Source organism: Rana temporaria, chromosome 1, assembly GCF_905171775.1.
Source record: "Rana temporaria chromosome 1, aRanTem1.1, whole genome shotgun sequence".
Taxonomy (NCBI): Eukaryota; Metazoa; Chordata; class Amphibia; order Anura; family Ranidae; genus Rana; species Rana temporaria.
The window spans coordinates 619,788,849-619,815,808 of NC_053489.1; the positions used below are offsets into that span (position 1 = coordinate 619,788,849).

General features: G+C 44.4%; 1 protein-coding gene across 1 annotated transcript in view; it reads right to left on the reverse strand.

The window, feature by feature from the left end:
- POLN (DNA polymerase nu) overlaps positions 1-26,960 on the reverse strand; it is a 268,106-nt gene that overhangs the window by 211,120 nt on the left and 30,026 nt on the right. The window contains exons 5-7 of the mRNA XM_040335297.1: positions 22,579-22,647; positions 7,895-7,955; positions 2,677-2,741 (exon numbers count right to left, since the gene is read on the reverse strand). Of these exons, the coding sequence (XP_040191231.1) occupies positions 2,677-2,741; positions 7,895-7,955; positions 22,579-22,647 (195 nt within the window). The remainder of the gene's footprint in view (positions 1-2,676; positions 2,742-7,894; positions 7,956-22,578; positions 22,648-26,960) is intronic.

Genomic DNA, 26,960 nt, shown 5'->3' on the forward strand with positions numbered 1-26,960 from the left:
TATCCATGGGATCAGAGAGTACCCCCATATCCTCAAAGGCCAGGTCAGTGTGTCTAGAGACCTGGGAAAAAGCCGCATCAAGCTTACGCGACTTGTTCCATATCAAGGTTTCTCCCTCCTCGAAAGGAAATCTTCTTTTTAAAACCTTTGAGAAAAAAGGTTTCCTTTCCGGGTCCTGCCATTCCCTCTTGATGGCGTCAACCAGAACATCATGGACTGGGAACACTTTTCTTTTTTGTTCCCCCAAGCCCCTGTACATTTGATCGTGCAAGGACAGCGATTTATTTTCCTCCTGAATTCCCAGAGTGGTGTGGATAGCTCCTAAAAGCTCTTCCACCTCCTCTAGAAATAGCTTGTAACGAGAGGGTTTTGTGGACTCCCCGTCCATCCCCTCTCCATCCGACTCTTCTTGAGAATCAAAAGGAGCGCTGCCTGCTTCTTCCTCAATTTCCTCTGCAGACCCTGCCGGTTTCTCCGCACTAATAGTGAGGGTCTCCGGTGGATCAGGTGAAACCGCCTGTTGCACTGGGGGAGGGGTGCTCTGGGGCAATTGAAAATGAGTAAACAGAGTTTTGAAGGATTGAAAGGTGCTTGAAAGCTCCTTAACTGAGGCCGCCAGATCTACCCCCTGTTCTACTGCCTGCTCTCTAACTACTGCATCCATACACCCCCTACAGAGAGTTTTGTCCCAAGTCTCCCCTAATGTGGATCTGCAGACAGGGCACTTTCTCTTAGAGCCATGGAGCGATTTGCTGGTGTATTTCTGAAACCAGAAAAAAAGAGCAGCAGCGTTAGCCATAACCCCCCAGCTACATAACAGGGAACACCAGAGTGCCTAAGCCCTAGGACCGACCACCACCAGGGACCCACTCATCTCCCACCGACCACCAGGCAGGGAAAAAACACCTCTGTGGAGCCAACAGGGGTTTTGTGAATCAGGGAACACCACCCCAGGGTTCCACTGACCTTAGTTTGGCTGGTGTCCTTTTCTCCAGGAGCGGTTTTAGAAGCCTCTGCCTCCGACATTCTCCCGCACAGTTGAACGGTGGTCTCCGGTCTCAGAAACGCTGTCCCTACAGCCAAATAGGTGACCGCACCAGCCAAGAGCTCGATTCGCCTTTCTAGGCCGCGTCCGGAACCGGAAGACGCGGCCTCGTGTGTCGAATCCGCCCCTTCTGCCGGAACTGACATCACCCGCCGTCCGACGCAGCCACCAAGCTCCAGGCTGAGAATGATGGGGGACTGTCATTCGACGCACAGCGCCACCCTAGACGCGCAAAAGAGCGGACCTCCCAGCTGCCATCTTTCGCCAAAGTGCGCTTGGGATGCACGGCACCTACTACAGGTAAGGAAACACCCTTGTTTCTACCTGGCGCCAAATTTGAAAAGAAAAAGACAGAGCACAAATACCAGGCACATCCTGGATTCTGCCCTTCTCTGAAAAACTGTCTTAGCCTCCCCAGCTAACAGCCCTGGTTCCCCAGCGGTGTCTCCCCACCGGAGGAAACACCATAATTGAGGGGCCAGTGGGAGGATGAGGCTTTAAAGATTGGAAGAAGGTGGCGTTTCTTAGAAGGGGAGGAGCCAGGATCTCTCCAAGGTGCTGTCCTGAAAGACGACCTAGGGAAAACTGCCTAAGCTACGCCGGATCACTGCGTACGCCGGGAACGTTACCTACGCCCAGCCAGACACACGTCCAACCTACAATACGCCGGCTTGTGTTCCCTGGTGCAGACCTGAGCATGTCTGTTAATGGGTTACACCTCCTTTATGGGGAATAACTTTACGCCGGACGTACAACTTATGTGCACCTCGCGTAGCCTGCGTCGGGCGCACTCACGTTTGTGAATCGCCGTATTTCCCTCATTTGCATGTTTGAATGGCTAATCAATGGGAGCGGCACCATGCACCCAGCCTAAATGTACGCCCACTCTACGCCGGCGTATGCAAGCTACGTCGGCAGGGTGTAGCCTGGTTTTAGGCGCATATCTGTTTGTGGGTCTGGCGCACAGATACGACAGCGCACATTTGCACTTACGTCGGCGTAACTTGTTATACGACGGCGTAAGTGCTTTGTGAATCTGGGCCAATATCAGCCTTATTTGAGCATACAGCACAAATACTGCATATTTTCCAGACTATACATTTAAAAAAAATATAAGAACATTAAAGCGCAACTTACGTAATTTTTTCATTTTTCCATCTATTAAATCTTCTGCCCTTGTTATTTTAACTTTGGATAGCAAAACATTTTATTTCTGCCAGTAAATACCTTATACAGCCCACTTCCTGTTTCTTGTCTGGCAAAAAGCCTAGGCTTATGACATCATGCACAGCTCTCTCTCTCTCATGAGAGTTTACCAGGAAGGGGGGTAAGTCATAAGAGGGCCAATGAGAGCTGCAGAGCTGGAGGTGTGCCTCTGTAAATCCAGGAAGTGAGCAGGCAGCAGCCTCAGCTGCCCACAGTTAAAATGGTTGCAGCCAGACTCGTGGAGGGAGATTTCTGCAGCAGATTTGGCAAGTACAGAATCACAATATATATAAAATAATATGCAAAGTGGTTGGAGGGAAGTTTCAGAATGGCAAAGATGTTTTTTTTTTACAAATTATGTGAGCAGACTGCAGTTCCTCTTTAAATCTAAAAACCATAAGAATACTAAATATGATAAGATTTACCCCAAGAAGCGCTGATGTCTTTTTTAGTTCATCCTTATTTACTTGTATGGGATGGTTTTCCATTACTAGAAAACAAAATATGCTCACTATATATTATGCCATTCAAATTATAAATGCAAGTAATTGTTAAAGTACACTTAAAATAAGAAACACATAACGGCTATTGTAAATTACATATTAAGTGGAAGTAATAGCAAGAAAAAATATTTGACTGAGAAAGAGTGACGGACAGATCGTGGATGGGGGATACATTTCTTCAAGGATGCTGCTGTACTTAGCGCAGACTTTAAAAAAGTATACTATGTCAGAAACATGATTGTTTTTGAGTGGGTTGGCTAGAAGGTAACGCCAAAATCAACTTGGTTGGTTCTAGGACTACTGTTCTATCCAGGTGTTATGAGTAAGTAACTGGCTGAAAGTGCCCAACTCCAGCCAAAAAAATTGTTTGTTGTTGTTTTGGACAGAGAAGGAATGTGTGTGTGGGGGGGGGGGGGGGGATTTTGTCAGATTTGATATGCTGTCTTTGTCCCTCACAGTTGTGTTCAAAATTATTCAACCCCCCAATGCTGTAAAGGGTTTTAGGGAATTTAGTGTACATTTGTAATTGTATTCAGAATGAAATCCTACAAGGACTTCTTAAAGAACCATATGCAACTAAAATGACATCAATTGGTTTTGCAATACAGTAGTAAATGTGTATTTTGTGAATTCTTCATTTACACAATTATTCAACCCCTTAAATGACTTTGACTGCTGAGCGCTACCTGAAGCGTAGAGTGGAGAAAAGTCCCCTTGTGACTGCTGAGGAACTGAGAAAAGATTTGTCAGATGTGGGTACTGAAGTTTCTGCTCAGACAATACGGCGCACACTGCGTAATGAAGGCCTCGATGCCAGAACTCCCAGGCGCGGTCTCCAAAGAATAAGAAGAGTCGACTGCAGTATGCAAAAATCATGTGGACAAACCACAGAAGTTTTGGGATTGTGTTCTGTGGACTGATGAAACAAAATTAGAAGTGTTCGGGCCCATGGATCAACGCTATGTTTGGAGGAGGAAGAACAAGGCCTATGATGAAAAGAACACCTTGCCTACTGTGAAGCATGGCGGGGGGTCAATCATGCTTTAGGGCTGTTTTGCTTCTGCAGGTACAGGGAAGCTTTAGCGTGTGCAAGGTACCATGAATTCTCTTCAGTAACAGGAGATAGTGGATAACAATGTGATGCAGTCCGTCACAAACCTGAGGCTTGGGAGACGTTGGACCTTTCAACAGGACAATGATCCCAAGCATACCTCCAAGTCCACTAGAGCATGGTTGCAGATTAAAGGCTGGAACATTTTGGAGTGGCCATCGCAGTCACCAGACTTCAATCCGATTGAGAACCTCTGGTGGGACTTAAAGAAAGCAGTTGCAGTGCGCAAGCCTAAGAATGTGACTGAACTGGAGGCTTTTGCCCATGACGAATGGGCGAAGATACCCGTAGATCGCTGCAAGACACTTGTGTCAAGCTATGCTTCAAGTTTAAAAGCTGTTCTAACTGTAAAAGGATGTTGTACTAAGTACTAAGATTGAATGTCAACTGGGGGTTGAATAAAACTGATAATGATGTGAGCACAGAAAAGACATTTGTGGTTATTTCATTATAAATGTTATGTTATATTTATCTGACCTACACGTGCCTCTTTGATTTAATTGTGAGCAGGATGACTGAATGATCAAAATCAATGTCAAACTGGGCAAAACAATCAATTTCAGTGGGGGTTGAATAATTTTGAATACAACTGTATCTGTTGCCAGACTGAAGAATAAGGAAACCCTCACTTATATGAACATAAACATCAATAAAAACACTGGTAAGTAATCTATACCCTCCTTATTCTAAGAGAAACATACTATAATACCTAAAAATCTCTTTAAAAGCCTTTAGCATTTTTGCATGCTAGTCACATATCGAAAATGGAGAGGCTACTAGGGTTAAGAAAATTCTCGAATGACAGAATAAAAAAGAAAAATCATTTCATTTTGTTGTAATATATTTCTATTGTATTATCGGACAACTGTACTGATTAAATGAAAATTGTACGATCTAGTATCATACGACAAAAAATTTTGCGTTTGTCCAATATCGGATGAACTGTTGAAAGCTCTGTACTAACCATTCGATTATAGTACAAATACTTCAAATGCAGTATTTTTCGTCCGATTTTCGGATTGTGTGTACGGGCTTATACACTGGAGGTCCCGTCGTAGAATAATTGCTCTCATGCTAACATTTGTGACAATATGGATCGTGACAGGTCCACTTTATGGGGAATATCAGGGGTTTATCAGACCCCAAATCTCTCCTCTGCCCCTCAAAGCATGTGATCAAACCGAAATCGGATCATATGCTTTACAAGCTGTTAACTGTGCAGTGCATCCTCTCTGGTGGGACGGAAGTGCCTGTTATAGGTAGTGGGACTGTCTTCTGCCACCTGTAAAAGTGATCAAGCAGCTGTTTAGCTATTTGGATAACTTTAACCATATGGGGAATCACCGGCTCTAAAGAACAATATCATGTCTGCAGCTGTAAATATGAAGGAGAGGTCAGCACCACATCCCAAGGATGTATAATATATATATATATATATATATATATATATATATATATATATATATATATTATATATAAAAAGCCTTCCAGATCGGAGACACAGAGGCCTGGTGACAAAAAGCACAAGAAGCACCCAAGGCATTCTCTGATTGGACTAGGTGTAGATTGGTATGTTCTCACCCTTCACCCTTCCTCGTCCAGTCAGAAAACACTTTGTATTTCATGAAAAAAAATACAAGGTGTTCTGTAAAAGGCAGCAGTACTAGGTGAGCAACTGCCTTTGGCTATTATGCAGAAGAGCAGCCGCTCACCACTAGATGCAGAAGGCTGCTTTCACTGTTGTAGCGGTGACTACTGTGATCTGCACCTTCCATAGCAATCACTCAGGTATGATATGTGCATTCCTACATTGATTCAAGCTGGATCTATGTACCTATGCAATAAAATTCATACCTAAACTTCAGATTAATGGTTTACCACTTTATTCCGTTTATACTCTAAAAAAATATTTATTAAACCTCAGTACACAGTGCTTAATTGTGTTATCCTGGTGTTATTATCAACTGTGTGAAACATATCAATTCATCATTCGCATAAAGTTCTCCTGTGCATAAAAAATAATAAATACAAAAATTGCCTTTCCTATGTCATTAGTGAACTCAAACATAATAGTCCATATACAAAGTGTCCAATCCCTTTCAAATGCAGTTCCTCTGGAAATCAATGAGTGATTTTGTTTTTTAAAGTGCTCTGTGTTCAGGGCTAGTTCACACCACAAAAACGGACTACAGATCCATTTAGAATGCGTTTCTGCATGCAAGTTTTTGGTGTGTTTTTGATGCGTTCCAGATGCATTCCAGGTGCTGTTTTTCTTCCTTTTTCACTATACTAGAGTCTAGTGCGTTTTTTAAGCATTCCAGTGCAGTTTTTTAAAGTGCTCCAGTACAGTGGAAAAATGCAGCATGTTCTACTTTTTCTGGAACTGAAAAGCCCTGGAACTGACCGCACTGGTATAAACTTTGCCACTGGAAATCATATAACCTACTTTCCATGTGTTTTTGATGCAGAACAAAAATGCACTGGACTGCATGTGGTGTGAACTGGCCCTCAAAGTGCCAAAAATGGTATACATATAATCTCTTCTGTGTTTCCTATCCTCCACCATGCATCACCACCACACTTGTACACTTACCAGAGGACCATGACCTCTCTGGAAAGAGTATGGCCAAAATGTGTCCCCCCCCCCCCCCAAGGGGTTAATAATCCTAGGCAGCAGCTTTTCCACTCCAGGGTGAATATCACCATAAAATGGAAGAGAGAGAGAACTCCAAGGCCCCTTTCACACTGGGGCGTTTTTCGGGCGTTATTCAAGCGTTTTTCAGGCGCTTTGGCGTTAAAAAAAGCCTGTAAAGCGCCTGAAAGAAGCCTCATCTGCAATTCCAATGTGAAAGACCGAGTGCTTTCAGAGCCCTTTCACACTGCCAGTGCCCGAAAAACGCTGGTAAAGCACCGCTAAGACCATAATGTTTTAGGGCATTTTTGCAGTGCCTCAGTGTGAAAGGGTAAGGCGTTTTTACAGCGCTTTCAATTCATTTCAATGGAGAGGGGCGTTTTTGGAGCATTTTTTTTCCACGCCCAAAAGCTGCTCCAAAGATGCTGCTTGCAGGACTCAGTGTGAAAGGGTCCATTGAGATGCATGGAGAGCATTTTATGAGCGCTACTTTTAACGCTAAAACGCTGTAAAAACGCTTCAGTGTGAAAGGGGTCTTATAGTGTAAAACCTTTATTTTTTAATTAAAAAAAAAACACAGATAGCTTCCTGTAACCATGCCCCGTATATTTTATCACAACGTCTTCAGGAGGTGGCTGGTGCCCGCACTAAGATAGTGGAGCCATCTGGTTATACAAAAATGATTCAACCTGGGTGCAAGAGGAATGCACTTTATATTGTAAGTGCATATATTTATGTTTTGTTAAATAAAAAGGTTTTACCCTATTAGGCCTCATGCACACTGGATATTATCTGCGTTTTTTGACATTAGAGCGTTTTTACAGCTGAAAACTCCTCTCAGAACCCACTAGTTTTGAGGTTTTTTTACAGCCAAAAACAGTTGATAACAGCCTATGAGTGCATGGACACATAGGATAACATGCTCGAGAGTTTATTGACTGTAGAAAAAAAAACTTTTTAAGCTAAAAACAGCAACTATAAAAACGTCCAAAAAGAGATTGGACACTTTGTATATGGACTAATATATTTGAGTTTACTAATGAGATAGGAAAGTCGAAGTTTGTATTTATTTATTTTCTTATAAATTATTTATGCAAAGGACCACTTTATGTGAATGATGAATTTATACATTTCACACAGTTGATTAATAGTAGATAACAGCACCAGGATAACACAATTGAGCACTGTGTAATGAGGTTTAATATTTATGAGAACACGGATTGTGTTTTACGCAGCAGATGTTACTATAGAGATCAGGAGTGTGGGTATTTTTGGTGTATGTATAGCTCTCAAAAGAACTGCTGTTTTGGTAAACATAGTCAACATTTTTAATAGTTAAAAAAAAAAAAGCAGGTAAGCCATTTCTAGTAAAATGTCACCAATTAGTTCATTCTTACCAGCCAAAATAGTAGTTAATGGAAGTTCTATGGTGTAAAACAAATTCCACAATCCATCTGACTGAAAATATAACCAAATTAAAGTTTAGTCATACATCCTTGGTGGTATTCAGTTATTTATACATGAGCACAATACTATAAACTGCCAAGATATAAAAAAAAAAAGAAACTTTAAGCCTTTATATCTGGTGGTTGAAATCTCCTATGCCAGCCACTCTGTGCTCTCTCTCATAAGAAGCCTTCCCCCACAAGAGAAAATACTGCCATTTTAATGCCTGCCAAATCTATAAGCATAATTCCTCAAAAGGCATACCATAGCAAAGTGAGGTGGTTGGGGGGGTTTAGAACATTTTTTGTATATATTTTTTTTCTTTTGCAGTCTTCCTCTTGAGAAGTTTCCTCTTCATTTCCAGTCCTGGTAACAGTGGTCATCTGAGCAGGAGGTGAGGAAAGCTATTCCCAACAAGGGCACAGGCAATAAAAAAAACCTGATAAAAGTTCCTACCCTCACCACTCTATTTAAAACTGGATGGAATTCTACCTTAATAGACTTTCTAGGTTCAGGTGCGCAGGGCCAGATTAAGAACATCATGGGCCTGGTGCTGAGGATTTTGGCGGGGCCTTTTATAAATAATAAATAAATGCATGGGAATGACATGAACGCAGCCCGGCCAAGGCAAGTGACCAAAGACACAGAACCCAGAAGGAAGACCGGGTGAAGATGGAAGCGCCCGGGCCCCGCCTGATTCATCACAGCGCAGCACTGGAGGGCTCAGTCTGAAAATTTAAGTGTACACTAATGTGCTAATATGCTGTGCATACTTGTACGTTGTGGCATAACCTACCCCAGGGCCTCTAAAAAGTAGTAATGTCAGGAAAGTTTACTACCGTTTTATTATCACAGGATCCCAGGAGCCTCTTATGGGGCCCCCTACTGACCCAATGGCCCTTGGGCAGTGCCTAAGTGCACAGTTGCCAACATTTAAAAAATATTTTCAGGGACACTTTTTTTTATATAAGTGCTATATTTAGAGTAGCCGAGATCCCAGATGTTCCTCTATACATCATAGTAGTAATCACAAAATTAAATGAGTACTAATAATGGGGCAGTACAAATATGAGAACTGCGATTTCCTTTAGTTGAACTAACAAAAGTGTGTCCATTCTAGAGCTGGTAACATTGAGGGTATTCAGTATAATTTTAAAGAACTGTTTTTGTGGGTAAGCGACGTAGGGGAGGAGTATGGACGGTATATAAGTGGGAAGTATGTGCAGGTGAGGGAGAGAAATGTGGAGGGTCTAACAGTGGGCACTATGTACAGGAGAGGAGTGCAAAGGGTACGGCAAAAGGCACTATGTACAGGAGAGGAGTGTGAAGGGTATGACAATGGGCAGTATGTACAGGAAGAGTGTGGGGGTATGACAGAGGGTAGTACGTACCAGAGAGAAGTGTGGAGGGTATGATGGGGCAGTATGTACAGGAGAGGAGTGTGGAGGGTATGATAGTGGGCAGTATGTACAGGAGAGGAATGTAGACGGTATGATAGTGGGCACTATGTATAGAAGAGGAGTGTGGAGGGTATGACAGTGAACACTATGTATAGGAGAGGAGTGTGGAGGGTAGGACAGTGGGCACTATGTACAGGAGAGAAGTGTAAGACAGCAGACACTATGTACAGGAGAGGAGTGTGAAGGGTATGACAGTGGGCGCTCTGTATAGGAGAGGAGTGTGGAGGGTATGACAGTGGGCACTATGTACAGGAGAGGAGTGTGTAGGGTATGACAGTGGGCACTATGTATAGGAGAGAAGTGTGGAGAGTATGACAGTGGGCACTATGTACAGGAGAGGAGTGTGGAGAGTATGACAGTGAGCACTATGTACAGGAGTGGAAGGATATTTAGAGACTGCGAAGTGGTTAAGCAGGTCATACATGGATTGAAATTATGCCAATTATGGAGACCAGCCATAGTCAATCTATGTATGGGCTAGCTGGTTTTACACAAGTCAATCTATTAATCAACTTGAGTACAACCAGCCTGTTAGGTTTTTCCCAAAACAATCAGTGCTGCCAGCTATAGTTAGCAATACTGATCATTGTACACACTGGCAGAACACAATAATACCTTTATCCATATAGATGTGGATAAAGGTTGCACTTAGTGCACTCACGTATCCTCGCTTATAATATAGACAGGGTATGTTGCCGCTCAGTTTAAGTGGACTCCTCACTCGGGATAGACATCCGATGGTCCGTCACTGTAGGCTCCTCCCTTACATGTATCGTCATTCTGGTAGAATACCCATGACTAAGTCACGTGACGAGTGACGATACATGTGGGGGAGGAGACTACAGTGACGGACCATCAGATGTCTATCCCGAGTGAGGAGTCCACTTAAACTGAGCGGCAACATACCCTGTCTATATTATAAGCGAGGATATGTGAGTGCACTAAATGCAACCTTTATCCACATCTATATGGTACAATATTGCGCTATGTTTCCTTTCCTCCTCTTTTGCATGTGACTGAATGAAACTGGAAACATCTGATCGCTGCTGGAGGTTGTTAAAACCTGATCACATTGAAGTGAGAGCTTGGCAATTAGGGAAGGAGCACTGCAGACTGACTGATTCAATCACCAGGACTTTTTTCATGATCTACTCACATATATATTAAGAGTCTTCTCACTAGGTTTTTTGCTTGATTGTATATGTACGCTTCACATTGCACATGAGTTAATACGAGCGCATCAGAATTTATTCATTTTTTATTTTTAACTATAATAAATATAATTTTTTTATTTTTAAACACATTTTTTTCCTCAGTTTAGGCCGATACGTATTCTTCTATATATTTTTGGTAAAAAAAAAAAATCGCAATAAGCGTTTATTGATTGGTTTGCGCAAAAGTTATAGCGTCTACAAAATAGGGGATAGATTAATAGCATTTTTATTATTATTATTTTTTTTTTACTAGTAATGGCGGCGATCAGCGATTTTTATCGTGACTGCGATATAGCGGCGGACACATCGGACACTTTTGACACATTTTTGGGACCATTCACATTTACACAGCGATCCCTGCTATAAAAATGCATTGATTACTGTATAAATGTGACTGGCAGGTAAGGGGTTGACACTAGGGGGCGAGAAAGGGGTAAATGTATTCCCTAATTAGTGATTCTTACTGTGGGGGAAGGGGAGTGACTGGGGGAGGTGACCGATGGTTGTGCCAATATACAAGGGACACACCATCGGTCCCCTCTCCCTGACAAGACGTGGATCTGTGTGTTTACACACACAGATCCACTTTCCTGCTCAGTTCCTGAGCAATCGCGGGTGCCCGGCGGCCATCGCGGCCACGCGCACCGGATCCTCGGTGAACGCCGGGCGCGTGTGCGCCGCCGGAGATGCGCGCCCCCTAGAGGTTTTTAAAGGTGCAACGTCATATGACGTCCACCCAGGATAAGAGAGTCTTCCTCCCGCCGTCTTTTGACGGCGGGCGGATGACTAGTGGTTAAAAAACATATATCTTACTACATGTATTTAAAAGAACAAAACGGAAATTTAACAGAAAATGACTACATGAGAATTATATTTACCTCCTTTAGACCAGCTTCACACTGGGGAGGTTTTCAGGCGCTTTAGCGCTAGAAATAGCCTCTGTTAAGTGCCTGAACACCGCCTCCCATTCATTCTATTGTGTTTTTCACACTGGGGTGGTGCGTTTGTGGGACGTTCCGAAAAGTCCTGCAAGCAGCATCTTTGGGGTGGGTTGGGAGTGCTGTATTTAGCGCTCCCAAAACGCCCCGCCCATTGGAATAGGCAGTGCTTTCAAAGCGCCTGAAAAGCACTTCGAAAAGTGCCACAAAACTGTCTTTTTACCCTTTTTTGAGTAAAAAGCAATCCATTAGCAGCGCAAAAGCACCACTTAAACAGCGCCTCTAAAACGAGCGGCACTTTTCTAATTGCTAATGGCCGGCGCTTTCAGTGTGAAAGCAGCCTTATACAGAGTGTATAGTACTAAGGATAATTGACTATAAAGTGGAAAAAGGGATGTGGAATGCCTAATGTTTTATGTCTATAGTCCTCTGGGTAAATAATAGAGATATCCCCACCTCATTTCCAGTACTTTCTATTGTCATGGCTATAACAAAACGATGATGTCAACTCCTACAATAGATTTTCTATTCTTAATTATAAACAAATGGTGAGCTCCCTGCAAGACAGGAACACTTTCATTACTGCTTTGTGGAAGGAATTGATACCATTGAATGGGCCAAACGCATGATCCAGTTCGGATCTTGGTCCTCTCTCCCAGGCTAATTTAAATAGTAACTTACTACAGCTGCCCGCATTCTCCACCATATGTAACCTGGGGGACCGGTAGCTGGTACAAAGCTCCCTGGGGTGAGCACTCTTTCAGGCAGATACAAAATCCAATAAGGGGAAGTGACAAAAAGTGCAGTGTTTATTGGTGATATATACAAGTCTGTATACAGGTGCTGTACAGTGTTCATAAAAAAAAAACAGAACAAAAATAGCCAAACAAAAACCTAGACATGTCTCGGCACTAACCACAATACAATACAATATATACAGGCCCTAACTACCAGGCTGAGCAAGCCTACAGCTTATCAGCTTCCACAACTTTTTACCAACCTTTTGCTCTCACAGACCAGTGTTGTCTGTGTTTCCCAAGCAGAGAGCGAAGGCTGTCACAGGTGAGTTTAAGCCTAGGTTCACACTGCTGCGAATTCAAAATCGCGGTAAAATGCGCGATTTTACCGCGATTTCGCGGCCGCGATTTGGGCCGCAATTTAATGTAAATCGCGGCCCGAAATCGCAAAAAAATAGTACAGGAACTACTTTTTGAAATCGCAGATGCGGCGTCGCACCGATTAGGACAGTGCCATTGCCGACAATTGCCGCCGATTTGAGATGCGATTTGACATGTCAAATCGCATCTCAAATCGTTCCAAATCGTACCCACTGTGAACCAGGGCTAAATTGGTCTGGGAGAGAGGACCAAGATCCGAACTCGATCATGGATCAGAGATCCCTGAATGTGTATGAGAGGAGCCTGGGAGATGTACAAACACCGAACAAGACTTTTCCTGGCTCTCTCTGGGACGCTCTGCTACTATATGTATATATATATTTTTTTTTTATTATTATTATACACACTGCTCAAAAAGATTAAAGGAACACTTTGAAAACACATCAGATCTCCATGGGAAAAAATGTCATGCTGGATATCTATACTGATATGGACTGGGTAATGTGTTAGGAATGAAAGGATGGCACATCATTTGATGGAAATGAAAATTATCAATCTACAGAGGGCTGAATTCAAAGACACCCCAAAAATCAAAGTGAAAAAATTATGCAGCAGGCTAGTGCATTTTGCAGAAATTTCTTTGCGGCAACTCAAAAAATGGTAGTCAGTAGTTTGTATGGCCCCCCACATGCTTGTATTCATGCCTGACAATGTTGGGCATGCTCCTAATGAGAAGACAGATGATGTCCTGGCATATTTCCTCCCAGATCTGGACTAGGGCATCACTGAGCTCCTGAGCAGACTGAGGTGCAACCTGGCGGCATCGGACAGACTAAAAGAGCGACGGGGGGCCATTCACTGGTATCAATTTCTTCATACTCCAGAAAATAAGTCCAGGCATTGTTGTGCACCAGGTGAAACCCAGGACCCACTGCACCAGCATAGGGTTGGACAATGGGTTTAAGTATTTCATCCAGATATGCCTCCCCAGACCATCACCGATCCACCACCAAACCGGTCATGCTTAACGAGGTTTCAGGCAGCATAACATTCTCCATGAATTCTCTAGGCCCTTTCACATCTGTCACTCTGGGTGAAACTGCTCTCATCTGTGAAAAGCACAGGGCGCCAGTGGTGGACCTGCCAATTCTGGTGTTCAATGGCAAATGCCAATCGAGCTCCACAGTGCGGGCAGTGAGCAATTAACGGAAATAATTGTCAGTGGCCTCCACCGGTAAAACCATTCTTGTTTTGGAGGTATTCTCATTGTTGCCCATCTAGTTCACCTGTTCTTAACCAGTTAACCACCAGCCGCCGTCATATAACGGCGGCAAGGTGGTTGCTTAACTGGGGGTTGCCGTTAATTAACGGCGCCCCGCAGAAGCAGCAATGCGCGCCGCCTCGGGCGCGCACACAGAAGATTCTGTGCGCGCCGGGTCTATGAGACCCGGCGCTACACAGATCAGGGAAATTGACCAGTAACAGTGGTCTTTTTCCATGTGATCGCGCCGTCCAATGACGGCGCGATCACAATGTAAACAAAGCAAGGTCAATGAAAGTTTATCTCCTCTCCTCTCCTCACACAGTATCAGCGAGAGAGAAGAGGAGATAAACTGTGAGTTTTGCCATCCATACCAGTGCCCCATAGTGCCCATCTGTGCCCATATTGCCCCATAGTGCCAAATCTGTGCCCATATTGCCACATCAGTGCCAAATCTGTGCCCATAGTGCCACATCAGTGCCACATCTGTGCCTAAAGTGCCACATCAGTGCCACATCTGTGTCCATAGTGCCACATCTGTGCCCAGTAGTGCCACATCTGTGCCACCTGTGCCACACCAGAGCCGCACCAGTGTCACCGGAGCCGCACCAGTGTCACCAGAGCCGCACCAGTGCCACCAGAGCCACAACAGTCCTATACCAGTGCCAAAACAGTGCCGTACCAGTGCCGCCTGTGCCCACCAGTGCCGTCTGCGCCCACCAGTGCCGCCTGCGCCCACCAGTGCCGCCTGCGCCCACCAGTGCCGCCTGCACCCACCAGTGCCGCCTGCGGCCACCAGTGCCGCCTGTGCCCACCAGTGCCGCCTGTGCCCACCAGTGCTGCCTGTGCCCACCAGTGCTGCCTGTGCCCACCAGAGCCACCTGTGCCCACCAGAGCCACACCCGTGCCACTACAGTGCACATAAGTGCCGCCTTCTTCTAATCAGTGCACACCAGAGCCACCAGAGCCACCTGTGCCCACCAGAGCCACCTGTGCCCACCAGAGCCACCTGTGCCCACCAGAGCCACCTGTGCCCACCAGAGCCACCTGTGCCCACCCGTGCCACTAAAGTGCACATAAGTGCCGCCTTCTGCTAATCAGTGCACACCAGAGCCACCTGTGCCCACCAGAGCCACCTGTGCCCACCAGAGCCACCTGTGCCCACCAGAGCCACCTGTGCCCACCAAAGCCACCTTTGCCCACCAGAGCCACCTTTGCCCACCAGAGCCACACCCGTGCCACTACAGTGCACATAAGTGCCGCCTTCTACTAATCAGTGCACACCAGAGCCCCACCAGAGCCACCAGAGCCACCTGTGCCCACCAGAGCCACCAGAGCCACCTGTGCCCACCAGAGCCACCTGTGCCCACCAGAGCCACACCCGTGCCACTACAGTGCACATAAGTGCCCACCTGTGTCCATCAGTGCCACCACAGTGCTCTGCAGTACAGCCTCACCAGCCACCAGTATGGCAAAAAAATTCTTTACCGGTGAGCAGGCCGTACATCTTCTACTTGCCATGAGCGATGAGAGCAGCGAGGAGTCTCTGTCCGATTCGGATTCGGCCTATGAACCAGTTATAGACAGTGGGTCGGATTCAGAATCTGAAGAGGAACGTGGGCCCAGGAAAAGAAGGGGTGCTGGCGTGGAGAAGCGGCCTACTCCCAGACGCGCAGGGCCGTCCACCTCAAGCGATGTGCCGTCCGCCTCAAGCGATGTGCCGTCCGCCTCAAGCGCTGTGCCGTCCGCCTCAAGCGCTGTGCCGTCCGCCTCAAGCGCTGTGCCGTCCGCCTCAAGCGCTGTGCCGTCCGCCTCAAGCGCTGTGCCACTGCAACAAAGGGGCCATGCCAGCCTTCCCTATGGCCTTCAAAACCCCCTGTGGCTTCCCCCTAATTCCGGAGCAGCAAATATCCCCCCTTTCACTGCCCAGCCAGGTGTCCAGGTGAACACCGAAAACTTTTCAATGCTTAATTTTTTTAATTTACTTTTCACCGAAGATTTGCTATCCTTCATTGTGGCCCAGTGCAATCTCTACGCACAACAGTACATAAGAAGTAACCCTGGTTCCAGATATGCCCGCCCCTTTGAGTGGAGAGAACTAACCGTGGACGAATTTAAAATGTTCTTAGGCCTAACCTTTACTATGGCACTTTCAAAAAAAAAACAATTGTACTCGTACTGGTCCACCAAACCCATTCACCACATGCCACTCTTCTCCTCCCTTATGCCAAGATCCCGATATTTAATAATTATGCGGTTCCTCCACTTTAACGATAACGCCCAGTGCCCTCCCCGAAATGACCCTGCTTTTGACAAGCTATATAAAATTAGGCCACTTCTAAATTTTTTCGCTCAACGATTTCCCCAATTATATACCCCTGACCAGAACATATCTGTGGACGAGTCCCTTGTCAAATTCTCAGGCAGGCTGGGCATCAAGCAGTTCATCCCCAGCAAAAGGGCCCGATATGGGGTCAAAATGTACAAGCTTTGCGACAGAGCCACAGGGTACCTCTACTCATTCATGGTGTATGAAGGGAAGGACTCGCAACTGCATCCCCCTGAATGTCCAGAGTATATGGGAGTCAGCGGAAAAGTGGTCTGGAATCTGATGTATCCACTCTTTGGAAAGGGATACCACCTTTATGTGGATAATTTCTACACCAGCTTGCCCCTGTTTCGCTGTCTTTACCTCCGGAATACCCCAGCATGTGGCACAATAAGACCCAACAGGAAAGGCTTCCCGCAAAAACTGGTGGATCAAAAGCTCAGACGAGGGGAGTCTGCAGCATTGAGGAACCAGGAGATATTGGCTGTCAGGTGGAGGGACAAACGGAACGTCCACATGCTTACATCAATCCACGACGACACCTGCGTGGAAGTCCCCCAAAGAACCGGCCCAATCCAAAAACCAAAGTGCATCTATGACTATAATTTGTTCATGGGGGGAGTGGACTTCAATGACCAGATGATAGAACCCTACCTGCCCACAAGAAAATCCCGCCACTGGTACAAGAAAGTGTCCATTTATTTTTTTAGTTTGGCCTTTTATAACTCCTATGTAATCTACAAAAAGTCATCAGAGAACCCCGTATCATATCTGGACTATCAAGAAGAAGTCATCACCGCCCTTTTGTACCCCGAAAACCCACCGGAAAATATTCGCTCTGATTCTGTGAGCAGACTCCACGAGCGTCACTTTCCTGAGAAAACCCCCTCCCCTGAAACAGGCCACAGAAATCAGAAGAGGTGCCGGGTGTGCTCCAGAAGAGGAATTCGAAAAGACACTGTGTATTACTGTCCCGATTGTCCTTCCCAACCAGGCCTCTGTATTGGAACATGTTTCCGCCGTTACCATACGTTTCTTCATTATTAGGGACGTATGGTAAACGCAATTCTAATTTCCTGTAATTTCCCCCCCACACCCCTTATGCCACTGCACTCATACCTCTGCCTTCTCCGGAACCGACCATGGCCTGTTATATAACCACTCTTTTGCCTAACCCTAAACATACCTCTGCCTTCTCTGGAACTGACCCTGGCTTGTTTTACGACCACTCTTTTGCCTAACCCTAAACTGTACCTACATCTGCCTGCTCTGGAACTGACCCTGGACTGTTTGACCACGTTTTTTGCCTGCCCCTTGGATTGATCTTTTACCCTGCTATACTAGTGGGAACACAGGGGTCTCACATATGTGAGGGGCTCCAGAATTGTTTTTCTGGATGAAAAAACTAATTTTTTAGTTTTCTCATTCCCGGATTAGGGTCTGGTTGCCCGGAGGCTTCAAAGAGATTTGGGTGGGAGAAGCCTCTACCCCTGTCCCCATTCCCCTACCCATGGCCCGCTACTTGGACCATGTTCCTACCAGGACGAATATTTTTCCTGACTATGGACAATATTCCTGCCTGCTGCCTGCTGCCTGGACAATTCCATTCACTGTCGCTGACCAGTGACCACGTCCCTGCCTGCTGCCTGGATCGGGGCTCTCCTTCTGTGGACAATTGCACTACTAAAACCACAGGTAATCTTCTTTTTTTTTTACCCATTACTCAGCAGAATGTATTTTAGGGTGTAATTCTTGGTATGTACATGCTGTGTTAGAAATATGAAGGCCCTTCAAAAATGTGATAGATTGTAAGGAAATTGGATGTGTAATTTATGTCCCTAGAACACCTGATGGTGCTTCTTGGATGTTGGGCCTCTGTATGTGGCCACGCTGTGTAAAAGTCTCACACATGTGGTATCGCCATACTCAGGAGGAGCAGCAGAATATATTTTGGGGTGTAATTTTTTCTATGTACATGCTATGTGTTGGAAATATCCTATAAATGGACAACTTTCTGTAAAAAAAATGCGTTTTTATTTTTTTCCACATTTTCCAAGAACATCTGGAAAAAAATGAACTGTTCAAAAGACTCATTATGGCTCATAGATTATACGTTGGGGTGTTAGCTTTCCAAAATGGGGTCACTTTGTGGGCGTTTCTATTGTCCTGATGCTCCAGGGCCTTCAAAAGTGTAATAGGTGGTTGAGAGATTAGATGTGTAATTTATGCTCCTAGAATGCTTGAAGTTGCTACTTCGGTGTTGGGCCTCTGTATGTGGCCACGCTGTGTAAAAGTCTCACACATGTGGTATCGCCATACTCAGGAGGAGCAGCAGAATATATTTTGGGGTGTAATTTTTTCTATGTACATGCTATGTGTTGGAAATATCCTATAAATGGACAACTTTCTGTAAAAAAAAATGCGTTTTTATTTTTTTCCACATTTACCAAGAACATCTGGAAAAAAATGAACTGTTCAAAAGACTCATTACGCCTCATAGATTATACGTTGGGGTGTTAGCTTTCCAAAATGGGGTCACTTTGTGGGCGTTTCTATTGTCCTGGTGCTCCAGGGCCTTCAAAAGTGTAATAGGTGGTTGAGAGATTAGATGTGTAATTTATGCTCCTAGAATGCTTGAAGTTGCTACTTCGGTGTTGGGCCTCTGTATGTGGCCACGCTGTGTAAAAGTCTCACACATGTGGTATCGCCATACTCAGGAGGAGCAGCAGAATATTTTTTGGGGTGTAATTTTTTCTATGTACATGCTATGTGTTGGAAATATCCTATAAATGGACAACTTTCTGTAAAAAAAAATGCATTTTTATTTTTTTCCACATTTTCCAAGAACATCTGGAAAAAAATGAACTGTTCAAAAGACTCATTACGCCTCATAGATTATACGTTGGGGTGTTAGCTTTCCAAAATGGGGTCACTTTGTGGGCGTTTCCATTGTCCTGGTGCTCCAGGGCCTTCAAAAGTGTAATAGGTGGTTGAGAGATTAGATGTGTAATTTATGCTCCTAGAATGCTTGAAGTTGCTACTTCGGTGTTGGGCCTCTGTATGTGGCCACGCTGTGTAAAAGTCTCACACATGTGGTATCGCCATACTCAGGAGGAGCAGCAGAATATATTTTGGGGTGTAATTTTTTCTATGTACATGCTATGTGTTGGAAATATCCTATAAATGGACAACTTTCTGTAAAAAAAAATGCGTTTTTATTTTTTTCCACATTTTCCAAGAACATCTGGAAAAAAATGAACTGTTCAAAAGACTCATTACGCCTCATAGATTATACGTTGGGGTGTTAGCTTTCCAAAATGGGGTCACTTTGTGGGCGTTTCCATTGTCCTGGTGCTCCAGGGCCTTCAAAAGTGTAATAGGTGGTTGAGAGATTAGATGTGTAATTTATGCTCCTAGAATGCTTGAAGTTGCTACTTCGGTTTTGGGCCTCTGTATGTGGCCACGCTGTGTAAAAGTCTCACACATGTGGTATCGCCATACTCAGGAGGAGCAGCAGAATATATTTTGGGGTGTCATTTGTGGAATATACATGCCATGTGAGAGAAATAACCTGTTATAATGACAATATTGGTATGAAAAAAAAAAAAAAAAAAAAATCTTAATTTTGCAAAGAATTGTGGGAACAAATGACAACTTCAAAAAACTAACTATGACTATTACTAACTACCTTGGAATGTCTACTTTCCAAAAAGGGGTCATTTGGGGGGTATTTGTACTTTATTGGCTTGTTAGGGTCTCAAGAAATGAGAGAAGCTGTCAGTACTTCAGGTGTGATCAAATTGTTCAATTTTCAGAAATTGGTACCATAGCTTGTAGACCCTATAACTTTCACCCAGACTAAATAATATCCAAATTTTTTTTTTTTTTTTTACCAAAAATATGTAGCAGTATGCATTTTAGGCCAAATGTATGAGGAAAAATTACTTTTTTACAAAATGATATGATAGAAATGAAGAAAAATTCATTTTTTTACAAAATTTTCGTTCTTTTTTCATTAATAGCGAAAAAAAAAAAAAAACGCAGAGGTGATCAAATACCACCAAAAGAAAGCTCTATTTGTGGGAAAAAAAGGACAAAAATTTCATTTGGTTACAATGTTGTATGACTGAGTTATTGTCATTCAAAACGTGAGAGCACCAAAAGCTGAAAATTGGTCTGGTTATTAAGGGTGTTTAAGTGCCCAGTTGTCAAGTGGTTAAAGAGGAAGTACCCCCCCCCCCCGAAAAACAGGGAAAAAACGAATCCTGCAAGAGAAAGGCATAATGAGCTAGTATGCATAGCATACTAGCTCATTATGTGGCACTTACCTGAAATCGAAGCCCCCAAAGTTCTCCAAGTTCTGCCGCTGCCACCATGTCCCCTCACAGATTTTTCTGGAGTGGCGATGACATCACTCCCGCGCACGCACGTGGGACCGGCAGATCCCTGCGCATGCATGGGAAAACGGCATTAACCCCAATTATGCCATTCACAAAAACGGCATGCTCAGTGCGCTTGCGCAGATGTCTACGACGCGCATGCACCGTAGACATTGGCGCCTGTCATTATTGTAAATATGTCCTAAACCATGCAGGTTTAGGAGATATTTATTGCGCCTACAGGTAAGCCTTAATCTAGGCTTACCTGTAGGTGCAAGTTGTGTGGTTGGGTTTACAATCACTTTAAATGTCATTAACACCAGAAGATTGTGGTGTCGGAGTGGGGTGGAGGCATCAATGGAAGACAATTTCAGCTAACAGAGTAGAAAGCACATTACAATGAAAACAAGCACAGGTGACTAAACTTAGGCTTGGTAAGCTGCATTTTTGTTTATTGGGTTTAATACCGCTTTAAATCACTGCCTTGCAATTATTCAGTCTATTGTTCCTTCAGTTGGAGCAGCTGAAACTGATTAACAACCCCCTCCCCCTCGGACTTGATGCTATACTCTGATTAAAAAGTTTTTGAGCAGTGTATACATGTCCTAGAAAATACCAAGTCTGACATTTAACACAGGTAGAAGGAGCTGGACAATGACTTGCGGGGAGCTCTAAACCAAGCAGGTACACTGGGCCAGATCCACGTACAGCGGGCTTAACTTAAATATTGGGATTGAAGTTACACCGCCGCAAAATTTCTACCCAAGTGCCCGATCCACAAAGCACTTACCTAGAAATTTTCAGCGGTGTAACTTAAATCCGTCCGGCGCAAGGCGGGCCCAATCTAATGGGGCGAGTCCCATTTAAATTAGGCGCGCTCCCGCGCCGGACGTACTGCGCATGCTCCCGACACGATTTTTCCGACGTGCTTTGCGCCAAGTTATGTTGCGCCGAGTTTTGTGAATCGCGCCGGGTAAAAAAAGTTGCGTCGGGAAAAAAAAAAGATGCGGCGGGAAAAAAATAAAATTGACAGCGTCGCGGGAAAGAAGGGTCTACTTTTACATGGTGTACTAACTTTACACTTTGTAAAAGCAGCCCTATCTTTGCGTTTGCAAACTAACAACTTACGGAGACTTCACGAAGGGAAACCGCTTTGTGGATCTCCGTTAGTGCCAATTTGCATACCCGAAGCGGAATTTCGACGAGAAATGCCCCCAGCAGCGGCCGCGGTACTGCATCCTAAGATCCGACAGTGTAAAACTATTACACCTGCCGGATCTTAGGAATATCTATGCGTAACTGATTCTCTGAATCAGCCGCATAGTTAGAAACAGGGATACGACGGCGTATCAGCAGATACGCCTGCGTATCCCTTTTGAGGATCTGGCCCAATATTTCTAATTATACATAGATGTATGAATGTCTGAACCTTTTGTATATGAAATTACATTGCTGATATGTAGGCAGCAAGCATTTAAAAATGTGTCTACAACATCAACTATTATCATTACTTAAACTAAAAACATAATCTGAAATTACTAATAATATGCTATAGTTTACCATTCAAAATAAAGAAACATTTTTTATGTCAACTATTGTTTTAATTTTAAAAAGCAACTAACAACAATCTCTTTTATAAAAGACAACCTACATTGTTTTGCTCAGAAACAATGAAATTAATAAAGTTTAGGTATTGCTGGAATTAAAATACATTTTCTCTAATAATCAAGAAACATTTTGAAAAATATAATGGATTTTTGTTTGGACCTGACCTTAAAGCTGTAATAAAACTCCAGATAAATTAAATATGTAAAGCTTGGTCTTCCTTACGAAACTTAGCAATCTTTACTTTTACATAGGGTACAGTATCAAATTTCTCAATTGCACTACTATGACATAAGCTAAAAACCTCAAGGTATACATTATACAGGCTCACCTGGAGTTTACACTGTAGGCTCTCCATCAGATTATAAAGTATATTCAATTTCTTACACATAGCTTGTTGCTGTAAAACACAAGACAAAAAAGTCCTAGCATTTTGTTATGGTCTGCTGTGTCCCATGTGTTAAAGGTAATTTTTTTGTGTATGTATGTGTTATACAACCAGAGACAACCAGAATGTGTCAAGATAACATCTATTCTATGAATGTTAGGGTCTCCTCCTTCTGTCTATGTTTTTTATTTTGCATGAGTTGCCTTGACCACTCCCCATATACTGTATACCCACAACATACATGCCCTCTAACCACTGCTGTATCCTGGCCTAGGAAGACAAGGCCCAGGCCTAGGGCAGCACTTTGCAGAGGGGCAGCACGGAAAGTCTCCGCCGGCTTGCGCTACACTGTTAATGTAGCGCCAGTCTTATAGGGTGGACTGGGCTGAATTAGTCTAGCGCCCCCAAAAAGCGGCCACACTGCTGCCGGTATGCAGGCGGCTGGCATTCCGCTTCTAATGTTGACTGTCCTATCATCCTGGACCACAAACCTTCCTCACTGTGCTATATGTTTTCTGCTGCACCATTGGCATGGTTATAGCTTCTTAGTCCTCTAGAACTATATAACATTTAGATAGAGCAAGAGAGGGTTATAGCCCCTGTCAGTTTATTTCACATCAATAATTTCAGGCCGGTTCCTTAACAGAAAGGGGTGTGGCCTTGACAAGAAGGGGGGGGGCATATTTAAATTAGGGGTGCATGAGTTTAGTCAGGCCTAGGACAGCAAACCTAAATACACTACTGCCTCTTAACTATGAATATGGCATGAGCAGGCAGTAAAATGTTAACCAGAAATAAGGTTCATTTTTTCAAAGTGTAAGAAATAAAATGGTACTGTTTGCCTCTGCATTTGTGGATGGTTCTGGGTTTTAATAAACACAATATAGACCAGGCTTTACTAAATGGTGAACCACGGCCTGGATCCAGGCCGAGCCACTGTGCCATCCAGACTCATGCCAAGAGATCAAGAGTGAGTTGCATGAGTTGATTGCTACCTTATATAGACCAGAGAGCAGGAGGCACAGCTGCCAATGAATGGAGGGCAGGAGCAAGAGCTGCATAAGTTAACTTTTCAGATTAACTAGCAGGTGATTGGTTGCTAGGACCGCAAAGTGAAAGCGGCAGTGCTGTGGCGGGTGGGGGGGGGGGGGCAATTGCTATGGGGGGAGATGTAAAGGCAAGTAATGCTGTGGGGGTGATGTAAAGGGGGGGCAGTGTAAAGGGGAGCAGTGCTGTTGGGGGTGGGGTAAGGAGGTCAGTGCTGTTGGGGGGAAATCTGAAGGGGGCAGTGCCATGGGGGGAATCTTAAGGTGCTGTGCTGTGGGGGGTGATGTAAAATAGGGCACTGTTGGGGGGGATTAATGTGAAGGGAGCAGTGGACACTAATGGGAAGGGGGAACTGAGAGGGGACGGAGAACACTGATGTAAGCACGGGATTGTGATATAAAATGAGGGGGTTGTGGTGGGAAGGATCTGAGACATTGCACAAACATGCGATTCGGACCTCTGTTAGAACATTTTACTGATCGGACCTTTATGAATTTTAATTCAATACCCCTGACATAGACTAATGCCCTGTACACACGATCGGTTCATCCGATGTAAACGATCTGATCGATTTTTCCATCAGAGATCCGATGAAGCTGACTTTCATCAGTCGTGCATACACACCATCGGTTATAAAAAAAACTATTGTGTCAGAACGCGGTGACGTAAAACACAACGACGTGCTGAGAAAAATGAAGTTCAATGCTTCCGAGCATGCGTCGACTTGATTCTGAGCATGCGTGGATTTTTAACCGATGGACGTACTCACAGACAATGTTTTTTTTTCTATCGGTTAGTTAACCATCAGATAATTTTAAAACAAGTTCCTAGTTTTTTAACCGATGGATAAATAACCGATGGGGCCCACACACGATCGGTTAGTCTGATGAAAGTGGTCCATCAGACTGTTTTCATCAGACAAACCGATCGTGTGTACGCGGCATTATGGAAAAGGTTTGTACTAACACAAAAATAAACATTTAACGGTTAGGCAGGACAAACACAGTGAGGGTCATCAAATATGGTTCAGCAAAATGAGTATTATTAAAATGGTTTCTGATAATTATTGGTTAAGTGTTAAATGGCCTTTCGTAATTAGGTGATAATATATCTGAAGCTGCCCATACACCACTTGAATGTCGCTGATTCCTGAGGAAACTGACAAAATCTGAGTTTGTTGGCAGCCTTATCAGCACCAATTGACTCAACAAATATCAATTCAAAAATCCATACCAGAAATAGTCACTGTTCGCCAGTACCTTTGCAATCAAACAGCTTTCACACTGAGACTGAAGGGGCGTAATTTTTCTGGCGCTTTACAGGTGCTATTTTCAGCCCAAAAGCGTCTAAAAAACGCTCCAGTGTGAAAGGGCTCTAAGTCTAGCCATCGCTAGCAATATAGAGTATTCCTACAGTAGTGATGACATGGGCATCTTTCAGCCTGCACTGGAACATGGCAGTTGGAAAACAAATATTTGAATCTCCACTGTTCCTAAAGTGCTTGGGCATGCTAGGGACTAAACCACAGGCATATTTTGCTGCTTGGTAGAGTTGGTACAACTTTCACAGGAATAGGGAGCATGTAAGGCAGGCATCACTAAATGGGGGACTGCCGTCTGGATCAAGCCAATATCCCATCCGGACCCTGTGGTCCTGCCTTTCAAGAACCGTTTCTTTCCCTCAGCCACCGCTAGCAGAGTTGACATTGCTAGGCAGCACAATGATGGTTAGAGGGTGAAAGCTGACCCAGTTAATTGATTGATTTCTACTATTATAATTGTTATTATACATGATTTATATAGCGCCAACAGTTTATGCAGCGCTTTACAATGTAGAGGGAGGACTGCACAATTACTGTACAATATAGAAGGTACAGGAGGGCCCAGCTCATACAGCTTACAAAGGGAGGGGGTGGTGGTACAAAAGGTAATAGCTGCAGAGAATGATTTGATGGGGGTGGTACGGGGACAGTTGTTAGGTGGGTGTGGGATAGGCTTCCATGAATAAATTAGTTTTCAGGGATTTCCTCAAGATGGACAGGGTAGGGTCTGATCAGACATACCGGGGCAGGGAGTTCCAGAGGATGGGAGAGGCTCTGGAGAAGTCCTAAAGGCAAGCATGGGAGGAGGTAACAAGGGAGCTAGAGAACAGAAGGTCCTGGGAGGAGCGGAGGGGATGATTTGGGCGATATCTGCAGATGAGGTTGGTGATGTAGATGAGGGTGATGTTGTGAATGGCCTTGTATGTTGTGGTTAGCATTTTGAATTTTACATGGTGGGGTAGGGGAAGCCAGTGAAGGGATTGGCAGAGAGGAGCAGCAGTCATGGATCGGTTAGTGAGGTGTATTAGTCTAGCAGCAGAATCCATAATAGACTGAAGGGGGATAGCCTGCGTAAGGATAGGCCATTAAGGAGAGAGTTGCAGTAGTCAAGGCAGGAAATAATCAAGGAGTGAATAAGTTGCTTTGTGGTGTCATTAGTCAGGAAGGGTCAAATTCTGGAGATGTTGCGGAGGTTAAGGCGGCAGGATTTAGCCAGTGATTGGATGTTGGGGCTGAAGGAGAGGTCAGAGTCAAGAATTACCTCCAGCACCCTGGCATGTGTGGAGGGATCAATGGTTGTGGTGTTGATATTAATGGTAAAGTCATGGGGGGGGGGGACCGTGAAGGAGGAAATATAACAAGCTCAATATGTCATTCAGTAAGTTTGAATCGAGGAGATCGAGCGGGTGAGTTGAGGAGTGGAGAGATAGGTCTGGGTGTCGTCGTTCTAGAGGTGGTATTGGAAGCCTTAGGAGGTTATCAACTAGCCCAGGGAAGAGGTATAGAGTGAGAATAGGAGGGGACCAAGGATGGAGCCTTGGGATACACCAACAGGAAGAGGAGTGGAGGAGATGGAGTTGTAAGTGACACTGAAAGTGTGCTGAGCTAGGTAGGAGGAGAACCAGGATAAAGCAGAATCATGAAGGCCAAGGGAGTGTAGTTTGCTGAGGAGGAGCAGGTGGTCAAAGGCAGCAGAGAGGTCTAAGAGTATGGAGTAATGGCCATTGATTTTAGCAGTTCGTAGGTCATTGGTGAGTTTTAGTAGGGCAGTTTCAGTAGAATGTTGTGGGTGGAAGCCGGACTGTAGAGGGTCGAGAAGGTTGTTGTCCGTGAGGTAGCGACTCATTCGGTCATGGACAAGGCGTTCGATGAGTTTGGAGGCAAACAGGAGCAGGGAGCTGGGTCTTAAGTTATTCAAACAGGTGGGGTCTAATGAGGGTTTTTTAAGTATGGTGGT